We start from the raw sequence: 13785 nt of genomic DNA, 5'->3' as shown, positions 1-13785 counted from the left end.
AATTAACAGTATCTTAAACAAGCATTTAGTTAATCAAGTCCTGTCTTCCTCTTTGGAGTTACATAATGCAGCAGTACTAGCTAGCTAGAGTCTAATATGGCACTTTTGTAGCATAAACATATAGTGCTAAACACTGACAGTATCAATCAGTACCTGCTCTAACCACTTCAGTGTTTACCTCTCAGTCCAGCATGCTGACGATAATAGTTTTAATCATTTGACAGGCATGGAGACAAAGGTTTAAGGCTATATCTTAATATATACACGCATTCACTTCAATTAGGATATTGCTTTCTAGAATATAACTGTTGAAATATTCTCATTTTGTGATATTAAAAACTATGGAATTTCTTTTATTAAAGTCCAAACCATCAATGATGGGAAAAGTACTATATAAAATAACACATATGAAGCCACAATGTTCCCTTACAATTTAAACTAGAAATTACTAACTACACATAGCTGCTTCATTTTTGGTTTCACATTTTGGCTCCTAGTTCATTCCTATTTACAACTGGTACCTGCTGAGAAAAGAGATACAACTCTTTTTTTTTTTTTTTTTAAAGATTTTATTTATTTATTTGAGAGAGAGAGAATGAGAGACAGAGAGCATGAGAGGGAGGAGGGTCAGAGGGAGAAGCAGACTCCCTGCCGAGCAGGGTGCCCGATGCGGGACTCGATCCCGGGACTCCAGGATCATGACCTGAGCTGAAGGCAGTCGCTTAACCAACTGAGCCACCCAGGCACCCCGAGATACAACTCTTAAGCTATGTATATTTTGTGGTGGGCGTGCAATGTACTGTGTATTTATGTTTTAATCACGCTTTTTATGAATAGCACATAGCTGGATTTCTTTTCCCTGCTTGAGAGTTTTTGTTTTTTAATTGCTTAGATTTGTCCATTTATATTTACTGTGGTTATTGATATATTTTGAATTATTTCTACCCCTTTAGTTTCTGCTTTGTATTTGTTTTGACTTCTCTCTGCTTCCCTTTTTACCCTTCTTTTCTTAATTTCTTTTGGATTCAGTTTATTTTTTTTTAATTTATTTTTGAGAGAGAGAGAATGACAGAGAGAGAGAAGGAGAAGGGTGAGGGTCAGAGGGAGAAGCAGACTCCCTGCCGAGCAGGGACCCCGATGCGGGACTCAATCTCGGGACTCCAGGATCATGACCTGAGCTGAAGGCAGTCGCTTAACCAACTGAGCCACCCAGGCGCCCTTTTTTTAAATTTTTTAAGATCTTATTTATTTATTTGGCAGAGAGAGACACAGCGAGAGAGGGAACACAAGCAGGGGAAGTGGGAGAGGGAGAAGCAGGCTTCCTGCTGAGAAGGGAGCCCGATGTGGGGCTTGATCCCAGGAAGCTGGGATCATGACCTGAGCCGAAGGCAGCTGCTTAACGAGTGAGCCACCCAGGTGCCCCTGGATTTAGTTTATATAATTCCATTTACTCCCTCATGTTTTTGAAAGTCACTACAAAATCAACTACTGTTTCTCATGGTTATCAAAAACACACATGTAAAATCTAAAATCAATCACTGTCTGTACCTTCTTCCAAAATAAAAAGGACCTTAGGAACTATGTAACTAAGATTATCCTCTTGTATCTCATATTATTTTGTCCACCACTTTAGTTTCATTTAAAAATATATCAAAATGGATATTAAATAGTCACAATATTTTGTTCAGATAATCCCACAGGTTTATCATTTTTTCTCCACCAGCTAAAGTAGTTCCTAAAGGGAAAGTCTTTTAGTGAGGTATATTGGTAAACTTTCTCCATTTTTAAAGTTTGTTTTAAAATGTCTTTATCTTGTCCCTGTTTTTAAAAGATATTTGGGTACATAATTCTAGGTTGATGGTTAATTTCTCTCAGCATTTTGAAGATAATAGTCTACTGTGTTTTGGCTTCCATTGTTGCTGTTGAGAAGTCTGTTGCTGACTATTCCTTTGTTAGTAATATATCTTTTGTCTCTGGATGTTGTAAGATCTTTCTCTTTGGATTTCAGCAATTTCAGTATGCTTTTTCTACATTCAACTGCAAATAATATCTCTATATAGAGCAGAAAAGAATTTAATATTCAATTCCAACCAAAATGATGAATGAGCAAGGATTAGGCTCTCTAGGAATGACTCATGAACACTACCACAGAATTATCTTGCCAAAGTAACTTTTTTCTTTTTCACATTTAGGAAGCCAGAGAATTGGGAGGCCTCTGGACCACTGTTTCACCCAGCATCATATTGTAACCTTAGTTATAATTCATATCAGGAAGCTATCATCACACTTGTTTCCAGAGCCATGATGCACACCTTAGATCCATTCTAGTAAACGAATGCTTTACATACTACCATTTCTCTTCCCCACTTAACTTGGTTCTGAATTCAATCTTATGTGAATACATGTGATTGTCAGAACCTGAATGTATGTGGAAACTTATCGGCAAAAGAAATAAGGGAAATACAGCTCTTAGCTTTCTAGCATCTACATTATACCTACTATCTCTTTGAATATCTATTCTGTCCCAATTTTTTGCTATTCTTTCCCTTGGAACTGCAATAAGAAGTGTTATTTCTCTATAATGCTTTCTGGCTTATTTCTTTAGACTTGCCTTCCAATTTAATTAATTCTCTCTTCATCTGTGTCTAATCTACTTTTTAGCTTATCCACTGAGTTTTTTATTTCAATATATATTTTTTAATGTTAGAAGTTCATTGATTCTTTTTCAAATCTGGAATTTCACTTTTAATAATCTCCTGTTCCTTGGTCACCTTTTCATTTTCTCTTTCATTTCATTAAATATTTCCTAAATAGTTACTTTATATTTCAGCATCTGATTTGGGGGGTTTATTTCTACTGATTTGTGTTTCTCCTGACTTTTACTTATGGTAGTTTATTTCCTCCTCTGGTTTTGGAATTGATTGGCACACTTGTTTGATCTCCAACCAATCTGCAGAAATCCTAAGGGGCTTACATGAAACTACATTTCTTTAAAGATACTTTGCTTTTGCTTCTCTCAGATATACTGGAGCTCTAGGAATGCTGGATCAGTTTAAGATAATTTTACATCTTGAAGTTTCCCAAACAATAAAGGTAATGTGTATTTGAATCCACAATCTGTGGGAAGGCAGAACAGTGACTACAAATTCAGAGGGGAGTCATTTTTCCTACCTAAAACTAATGCTAAAAGACAAGGTGCCTCATAACTGCTCATGATCTCAGAACTCATTTGTCAGTTTAGTTTTCAACTCCTTCTTTGCATTTGGTGCTTTAGAATTTTCTTTACATTTTTTGAGTTCAGCTATGCATTTAAAAGGATGTTTGTTGTGCTTCATCCACAATTTCTAGATGTTTTGTTACAAAAGAAATTTTCAGATATATATTTTTATAGTAAAAAACAAAACAAAACAAAAACAAAAAACAAGTTCTAGAGTTTCAATCTGATTTTAAAATATCTTTACTGACAAGCACTATTCTGAGTTCCAGAGGTTACCATGATAACGAAGACTTCAAGAAACATAATCTAGATGGACAAGACAGATAGGTAAACAATGAACAATACTAAATGAAATGATCACCAAAAGAAGCTGTGGCAAGACAGATAAAAGAAAGATGTTTTATCTCCTAGGACTTCCACTGTTACACACTTTTTACAGATCTGTCATTTGTGTTTCTAGAAGCATTGGTATCTTATTTTTTGGACTTGATGTAGGCAAGAACTGTATTTTATGCTTCTTTACACTTCCCTAAGGTGCCTAGATTAAAAGCAGAATAAATTAGGAACTTCTGTTTCTGGGAAGATGAAACAGACACACCTTTCCCTGTTCTCCCCACTAGGTATAATTAAAAATCCTGAACAGGGGCGCCTGGGTGGCTCAGTTGGTTAAACGACTGCCTTCGGCTCAGGTCATGATCCTGGGGTCCTGGGATCGAGTCCCGCATCGGGCTCCCTGCTCAGCGGGGAGTCTGCTTCTCCCTCTGACCCTCCCCCCCTCATGCTCTCTCTATCTCATTCTCTCTCTCAAAAAATAAATAAAATCTTTAAAAAAAAAAAAAATCCTGAACATTACATAAAAACAAACATAAGAAGACTCTGAAAGGTGGAGAAGGCCAACTGGCTAGAGACTTTGGGACCTGAGTTACACTACAGTGATGAGTTCCATGTGTTTTCTTTTTGCCTCATATATCCCAGAGTTGGAACTGAAGATGCTAGCAACCCAGAAATGCCACTAGGTACAGACAAAAAAAAAAAAAAAAATCCTAACAAAAGCCTGCTCTCTCTAGCCAAATGACCAGAAAAGAGGCAGCCTAGTAAGAGTGAAAATTTACATAGTAACTACTATTCTAGAGCCAAACACCCCAGAAAAAACTCTAGCCTCACCCCCATCCATGCTGCAAAGACTGAGTGGGGATTCTAGACTTCCTTCCTCATCAGGTCATAAGAAGGTGGGACTATAACAAAAGATCAGCATTCATGTTATTGGTGTCCTGGAAGGAGAGAAGAAAGAAGGCAGGGCTGAAAAAGTATTTGAAATAATGCCTGAAAACATTCAAATTTGGCCAAAAAAACTCCTCCCCTCACAACAACAAAAAAAACCACTATAAACCCACAGATTCAAGAAGCTAAGCTAACCTCAAACAAGCTAACCCAAAGAAATCCACATCAAGAAGATACATCACAGACAAAATTTTGAAAACTAAAGACAAGGGGAAATCCTGAAAAGAGTGAGAGAGAAGCAACACCTTTCCTATACTACAGGAAATAAAAAATTTGAATGACAGGATCTCTCATCAGAAAACCTGAAGGCCAGAAAAAAGTTGCACAACATTTTTCAAGTTCTGAAAGAGAACTGTCAACCTAGAATTCTGTAACCAGAGAAGAAATCAAGATACATTTTCACATGAAGAAAAACCTAGAGGATATAATGCCAACAGATCTACCCTAAAAGAATGGCTAAGAAAGTTTTCTAAACAGAAAGGAAATGAGGAGAGAAGGAATCTTAGAACGTTAGAGAGGAAGAAAAAGGAAAGAGTAAAAATATGAATAAACATAATACATTTTTCTTTCCCTTTGAGTTTCTAAATTATGTTTTATGGTGGGGCAAAAACCATAATACTGTCTGATGTAGTTATAAATGCATGTAAAATGCATATTTTAAGTGGTGCAGGGTGCACTGCTGTAGGTTAAATTTTTCCCCTCAAAAAGGATATGTTGAAGTCCTAAGTCCCAGTACCTCAGAATGTGACCTTATTTGGAAATAGGGTCATTGCAGATATAATTAGTTAAGATGAGGTTATACTGGAATAGAGTGGGCTCCTAATCCAATATGACTGATGTTCTTATAAGAAAACAACCATGTAAAGCCACGGAAATACAGGACAACACCATGGCATAACAAAGGCAGAGGCAGAAATTATGTGGATAAAAGTCAAGGAGTGCCAAACATTGTCAGCAAATCACCAGAAGCTAAGAAGTAAAGGATGGATTCCCCTACAGGTTTCAAAGGAATCATGGCCATACTGACACCTTGATTTCTGACTTCTAGCCTTGAGAACTGTGAAACAAAAAATAAAACTATAAACCAATATCCTTCATGATTATAGATGTAAAAATCCTTAACAAAATATTAACAAGTATCATTTGGCAACATATAAAAACAATTTTATCTAAAACTAATGATGTAATGTATGGGGATTAACATAAGAATAAAAAAAACCAATTTTATACCATGATTAAGTGGGGTTCATTCAGAATACAAAGATGGTTCAATATTTGAAAATCAATCAATGTAATAACACCATACTCAGAGACTGCAGAAAAAATTGTACGATCAAATCAACTGATATTGAAATGTCTGACAAAATTGAACAACTTCCTCAACTTGATAAAGAACATCTACAAAAACCATACACTAACACTGCACTTGAGTTAATGGTGAAAGACTTAATATTATTTCCCCTAAAACTGAAAACAAGGCAAGGTTATCTACTATCACCACTCTTATTCAATATAGTCCTGGAAATTCTAGAGAGAATAAGGCAAAAATGGAAATCAAAAGCACATACATTAGAAAGGGTGGTAAAAACTGTCCCTATCTGCAGCAAATCTCAAGGAATCTATAAGTATTCTAAAACTATTAAGTTCAGCAAGGTGGCAGAATACAAGATAAACATAAAGAAAACCAACTGTATTTCTATATAATAGTAATGAACATGTGGACACCCAAATTTAAAAATAAAATACCATTTACAATTGCTCAAGAAATGGAAACTCCAAAATGTCAATGAACAAAATCAAATATGATCAAAATAAATGGAGAGACATGTGTGTTTACAGACTGGAAGACTCAACATAGTAAAGATGTGAATTCTTTGCAAATTGATATGCAGGTTTAATACAATTCCTATCAAAATCCCAACAAAAAATTTAAATATACACATATTTAAATATATATTGTAAAATTTATATGGAAAGACAAATGAACCTAAACACCTTTTTTCAATTGTGAAAAGAACTGAGAGGAATCATTAGTCTACATGATTTGAAGAGTTGTTTTATATATAGCTATAGTAATCAAGAGTGTAGCACTGGTGGAGGGACAGAGACACAGATCAATGTAACAAAATAAAAAACCGAGAAATAGATCCACACAAATATATACGAATCATTTTTGAGGAAAGAGGAAAAACAATACAGTGGAGAAATTTCAGATAGCCTTTTCAACCAGTGGTCCTGGGGCAGATGGACATTCATAGGTAAAAAAAAAAAAAAATGGACCTTGACCTAAGCCTTATACCTTATATGAAAATTAACTAAAAATAAATCACAAACTCAAATGTAAAATGTAAAACTATACAGAACTTTTAGAAAACAAACAAACAAACAAACAAGATAAAATCTAGGGTTAGGGAGAGAGTCCTTATATTTGACACCAGAAGTATGATCCATTAAATGAAAACTGATAAATTGGACTTCATCAAAATTAAAAACTTTTTTGCTCTGTGAAAGACTCTGAAGAGTATGAGAAGACAAGGTATAGTCTGAGAGAGAAAATATTTGTTAGCTACATATTTGATGAAGGATTAGTATCTAAAATATATAAAGAACTCTCAAAACTCAACTGAAAAAAAAGAGAAACAATACCATCAGAAAATGGGTAAAGACACGAACAATCATTTCAACAAAGAGGATATACAGATGGCAAATAAGTACATGAAAATATGTTCATCTTTAGACATTAGGGAAATGAAAATTAAAACCATAGTGAGAGATTAGTGCATACCTGTAAGAATGGCTAAAATAGTGACAACACGAATGTTGACAAGAATGCAGAGAAACTGGGTTACTCATACACTGCTGGTGGAAATGTAAAATGGTAGAACCACCTTGGAAAACAGTATGACAGTTCTGAGAAAAACTAAACATATAACCGTGATACAACTTAGCAATTTCACTCTGGGCATTTATTCCAGAGAAAGGAAAATTTACATTCACACAGAAACCTATAAACAAGCGTTCACAACAACTTTATTCTTTATAGTCAAAAACTAGAAACAATCCAGATGTCATTTAACAGGTCAATGGTTAAACTGTGGTACACCCATATCACGGAATACTACTCAGCAATAGAAAGGGATGAACTATCGACACACTCAACAACATGAACTTATCTCCAGTAAATTATGCTGAGTGCAAAAGGCCAATCCCAAAGGTTATTATATATACTGTATGATTCCATTTATATAATATTTTTGAAATAAAAAAATTATAGAAATGAAGGACAGATTAGTGAATGCCAGGGATTAAGGATAGGTGGTGAGAGAATGGGGTAGGAGAGAAGTGGGTACGGCTATAAAAGGACAACACAGGGATGCTTGTGCCAATGGAATTGTTCTGTATCTTGACTCTGCCAATGTCAAATCCTGGTTGTAATGTTGTACTATAGTTTTGCAAGACATTATCAGTGGAGAAAATTGGTAAAGGGTACAGAAGATCTCTATTATTACAATACACGTGCTTCTACAATTACCTCAAAATAAAAAGCTTAATTAAAAAAGGATAAACCCATAAATCATATTATTTATTTATTGAGCACATGCTGTATGGCCAGGTCCCATGGAAATCACTCACATGAATATTTATTATTTAATCTTCATAAACTCTATAAAGATTATGACTATTTCCTAAATCATCTCTCTGGAGTACTGATTCTTTCTGACACTGTCTTCCTTAAATAGTGTATTGTAAGAAGGGTTCTGAGTTAAGTAGTTTGAGAAACAAAAACAATTTTTTACTGTAGGGATTTTTCAAGGCAATATACTAATGTACACTACAAATATTCAAAAGGAGGCCATCATACAGTTTTCCTCAGATTAATGTTGGAACTTTTTGTTTTTACAGGATGCCAATTAACACCTTGCTTAAAGAACTAATATTTATTATCTTATACCACAATAAATATTGGCCTAAAGTTTTCTATCAATATCACTGCTAGAGTTGGGTTTTATGTGTTATTTCAATTTAGGCTATAGATTTATTGCTTGAATGTAATCTAATCATACTGTTGATCCAAACCACTTACCATGTAACAATATAAATAGATCGAAGTACTAATGTGAAGACCAACACTCCATACATGACCTGAATAAGAAAGGAAAAATGAAGTTAGCAAAATCATTATTCTTTGGCAAAGGAAGTATATTTTACCTACAAAAATAGCCCTCTCAATAAAATGTAAAGATTATCTTTTGTTACATTTTAAAGAACAGACTTTTTGCAAATATCTTCTCCCATCCATAGGCTGCCTTTTAGATTTGTTGTTTTCTTTACTGTGCAGAAGCTTTTTATTTGATGAAGTCCCAACAGTCTATTTTTGCTTTTGTTTTCCTTGCCTCTGGAAACACAACTAGAAAGAAGTTGCTATGGCTAATGTCAAAGAGGTTACTACCTATGTTCTCCTCTAGGATTTTTATGGTTTCAAGTCTCAGATTTAGGTCTTTAATCATGTTTAATTCATTTTTGTGTATGGTGTAAGAAAGTGGTCTAGTTTTATTCTTTTGCACGTGGCTGTCCAGTTTCCCCAACACCATGTGTTGAAGACAATGTCTTTTTCCCAGTAGAAATTCTTTCCTGCTTTTTCGAAGATTAATTGACCATATGGTTGTGGGTTCGTTTCTGGGTTTTCCATTCCATCCCACTGATCTATGTGTCTATTTTTGTGCCAGTACCATACTGTTTTGATTACTACAGCTTTGTAATATAACTTGAAGTCTGGAATTGTGATGCCTCCAGCTTTGCTTTTCTTCTTCAAGGTTTGCTTTTGCTACTCGGGGTCTTTTGTGGTTTCTTACAAATTTTAAAATTGTTTATCTGATATAGGGTTAGTATCCAAAATACATAAAGAACTTATAAAACTTGGGGCAACTGGGTAGTGCAGTCAGATAAGCTTTGGCCTCTTGGTTTCAGCTCAGGTCATGATCTCAGGGTCATGAGATCAAGCCCCGAATTGGGCTCCATCCTCAGCGCAGAGACTGCTTGAGATTCTGTCTCCCTCTCCCTTTGTCCCGCCCATTAATACTCTCTCCCTCTAAAATAAATAAGTAAATCTTAAAAAAACAACAACCATAAAACTCAACACCTGAAAAACTAATAATCCAGTTAAAAATGCACAGAAGACATGAACAGACAATTCTCCAAAGAAGACCTACAGATGGCCAACAGACACATGAAAAGATGCTCAACATCACTCATCATCAGGGAAACACCAATCAAAACTACAATGAGCTATCACCTCACACCTGTCAGAATGGCTAAAATCAACAATACAAGAAACAGCAGGTGGGACGAACCATGAGAGATGATGGACTCTGAAAAACAAACTGAGGGTTCTAGAGGGGAGGGGGGTGGGAGGATGGGCTAGCCTGGTAATGGGTATTGAGGAGGGCACATTGTGCATGGAGCACTGGGTGTTATGCACAAACAATGAATCATGGAACACTACATCTAAAACTAATGATGTAATGTATGGGGATTAACATAAAAATAAAAAAAAATAAAAATAAAAACTCCTAAAAAAAAAAAAACAGCAGGTGGTAGCAAGGATGTGGAAAAAAGGGAACCCTCATGCACTGTTGGTGGGCATGCAAACCAGTGCAGCCAACTATGGAAAACAGTATGGAAGTTCCTCAAAAAGTTAAAAATAGAACTACCCTACGATCCAGCAATTTGCACTACTATGTATTTACCCAAAGAATACAAAAATACTAATTCAAAGGGATACATTTACCCCAATGTTTACAGCAGCATTATCTACCATAGCCAAATTATAGAAACAGTCCAAGTACCCATCGACTGATGAATGGATAAAGATGTGGTATATAGAGGGAGAGCTAGGATGGCAGCATAGTAGGAGGACCCTAGGCTTGCCTTGTCCCTTGAACACAGCTAAGTAACTATTAAATCATTGTGAGTACCCAATAAATCAACCTGAGGACTGATACAACAAACTGCACAATTAGAAGGAGAGAGAAGGCCACATTACGGAAAGTAGGATGTGTGGAGACATGGTTTGGGGGAGAAAGACCTCATGGGTGCTGCAGAGGGGAGGGAGCCCTGTTCGCGGAGAAAGGTGAGAGAGAAAGGAGTGCACAGTGATACACACAGGAGAATACCTCCTCAAAGCTATTGGTTGGGAAGATGAGAGGGGCTGATTTTCATAAGTTTTTGCAACCAGCAGGGCTCAAAGACTGGAGTTTTGGAGGTCCGCAGGTTTGTTTGGGTTAGAGACCCGAGGGCACTGCCTTGCTCCTGTCTCTGGGGCAGAAGGCGTGATCTGAGGATTACCTGGGGCACATGGCAGGGGTGTGTGTGACTGTTCCCTCTTCTTGGAGTGCATCTGTGAGAGGTGGCATTGCCACTCCAGGGACAAAGGAGCCAACAGGTGCCATCTTGCTCCCCTTTCCCTCACCATAGGCCCAGAGACACCTGCTGAAGGTGGCTAATTTGGACACTGACTATTTAGCCTGCTTTGCTTCTGCTCTGGTGCGGCTGCCCTTCTGGGTCAAACCTGCACTGGTCCCAGCACATTGTGACCCTCACCCAGAAGCCCTGCATGGGTCGGGTCCCTGCCACACCAGGTACCTAAAGTTTGGAGTTTTGAAAGTGAGCAGGCTTGGCTATGATAGACCCCAAAGTGCGCTGTACCGCTCCAGGCAGGCAAACAACCTGGAGACAGAGAGTGTGAAAACAGTGATTGAAAAACACACAGGACGCACAAGGGGAATTATTCCCTTTTCTGGGAGGGCTTCCTGAGAGTAATGAGTGTGGACTACCCTCCCAGGGGACAAAGGAGCTAGCTGGCACCATTTCCCTCCCTACCCCTTAGCATAAACCAACTTTAGTAAACAGCACAGCACTTGTTGCCTAATGCTTACACCAGGTCCAATCTGTCTATACTATTCTGGTACTGCTTTTCATGGGCAGGTGTGCCTAAGGACCAGCACAGCGGGCCCCTTCTCCAGAAGACAATCACAATCCACGCCCCACCCCCCCCAACACACACAGACATCTACTAACCAAACAGTTCTGCAAAGCTTCAGTTCTAGTGGAAATGGCATCAGGTCTCATTAAACAAGCAGACCAGAGCACACCTTGTTAAAACTTGCCACACTCTGGCCAAGGTCCAAACACTGTCCACTGCAGGCAAGGAGAGCCTCTATAGACAACTGACCTGAAGGACAGAGCAGCCAAAACACAGCAGCAGAGTGCACACAGCACATACCAGAGACACTTCCTGAAGTGCCAGGACCTGGACATTATATGACCTCTTCTTCATAAAGCCATTACTCACAGAATCAGTATACATAACAGGATTTTCTAACACAGAGAAGAAGACAAAGACCTAGACAAAATGCCAAGATGGAGAAATTCATCCCCAAAGAAAGAACAAGAAAAGGTCACAACCAGAGATCTAATCGAAACAGATGTAAGTAATATGCCTGATGCAGAATTTAAAGCAATAATCATAAGGATACTTGCTGGGATTGAGAAAAGCATGGAAAACATCAGAGAGACCCTTACTGCAAAGATGAAAGAGCTAAAAAACAATCAGGCAGAAATGAAAAATGCAATATCTGAGAATCGAAATTGACTGGATGTAATGACCAGAAGGATGGAAGAAGCAGAGGAACAAGTAAGTGATATAGAAGACAGAATTGTGGAAAATAATGAGACTGAACAAAAAAGAGAAGGCAGAATGATGGATCACAAGAGTAGACTTAGGGAACTCAGTGACTCCATCAAATGTAATAACATTCACATCACAGGAGTCCCAGAAGAAGAGAGACAAAGGGAGGAAGAAGGTTTATGTAAGGAAATAATACAGAAAACTTCCCTAATCTGGGGAAGGAAACAGACATCCAAATCCAGGAGGCAAAGAGAACTCCCATCAAAATCAATAAAAGCAGGCCAACACCAAGACATACTGTAGTTAAATTTATAAAATTCAGTGATAAAGAAAATGTGGTATGTGTGTGTGTGTGTATTATTGTATATATATATGCATATATGTGTGTGTATGTACACACACACATTAGAATATTACTCAGCCATAAAAAAGAATGAAATCTGGCCATTTGCAATGACATGGATGGAGCTAGAGAGTATAATGCTAAGCAAATAAATCAGAGAGACAAATACCGTATGATTTCATTCATATGTGGAATTAAAAAAATGAGCAAAGGGCAAAAAGAGAGAGAGAGATGCCAAACCAAGAAACAGACTCTTAACTATAGAGAACAAACCGATGGTTACCAGCAGGGAGGTGGATGGGGGGATGGGTAAAATAGGTGATGGAGATTATGGAGGGCACTTGCTGTAACGAGCACTGGGTGTTGTATGGAAGTGTTGAATCACTATATGGTACACCTGAAACTAATACTACACTGTATGGTAACTAACTGAAATTTAAATAAAAACTTAAATAAAGAACAGAATTTTTTAAAAAAGATTTTTTTAGAGAGAGAAGGAGAAAGCCTGAGTAGGGGGAGGGGCAAAGGGAGAGAATCCCCAAGCAGACTCCCTGCTTAGCACAGAGCCCCTCTCAGAGGATCGGGGGATCGTTATCACAACCCATAAGATCATGACGTGAGCCAAAACCATGAGTCAAACACTTAACTGACTGAGCCAACACCCAGGCACCCCCAGAATTTTTTTAAATGTATAATTACGTAATTAAGAATCATGCTGATCTTTGAGGAAAAATTAAGAGCCTACTTCTGAATAACCAATATCAGAAGTCCTATGCCAGTTTTAAATCTGAATGGTTACATGAAATTTTAAATATCTGGTAAAATCTGAACAGATGCTCTAATTTTGCCTCACTCCCTAGATCCTTCCTTTTTCTTTAGCTTCACTTTCAGCAAATGATTCTACTTCCCATTTTATAACAGTATAAATCTGAACTCTTCTATTTTTATTTTTTTAGAGAGGGAGAGAAGGGGGTGAGGGGAAGGACGGAGAGGGGGGTAGAGAGAATCTTAAGCAGGCTCTGTGCCCAGCTCGAGCCTGACATGGGGCTCAAATTCACAACCCTGAGATCATGACCTGAGCTGAAATCAAGAGCCAGATGCTTAACTGACTGAACCACCCAGATGCCCCCTGAACTCTTTTAAAATTCTCCTAATTGTTTCTGCATTCATATGCAATTTCTCCCCACATTCTTTCTCCCATTCCTCATCTCCAAAGAGATGCCCATTTCTTTTTTTTCTTTTCTTTTTTTTTTTTTT

The 13785-nt window shown here is 37.4% G+C and overlaps 1 protein-coding gene across 8 annotated transcripts in view; it reads right to left on the bottom strand.

The window, feature by feature from the left end:
* The window catches only part of ACER3 (alkaline ceramidase 3), a 147630-nt gene that overhangs the window by 18319 nt on the left and 115526 nt on the right, over nucleotides 1-13785 (bottom strand). For all 8 annotated transcript variants that reach the window (XM_081798894.1, XM_081798887.1, XM_081798888.1 and 5 more), the window contains one exon: nucleotides 8583-8641. In XM_081798894.1, coding sequence (XP_081655020.1) covers nucleotides 8583-8641 — 59 coding nt within the window. The remainder of the gene's footprint in view (nucleotides 1-8582; nucleotides 8642-13785) is intronic.

The sequence above is a fragment of the Leptonychotes weddellii genome, chromosome 11 (genome assembly GCF_054177405.1).
Source record: "Leptonychotes weddellii isolate Sample4059 chromosome 11, ASM5417740v2, whole genome shotgun sequence".
Taxonomy (NCBI): domain Eukaryota; kingdom Metazoa; phylum Chordata; class Mammalia; order Carnivora; family Phocidae; genus Leptonychotes; species Leptonychotes weddellii.
This window is presented reverse-complemented; position numbering and strand designations above follow the sequence as displayed.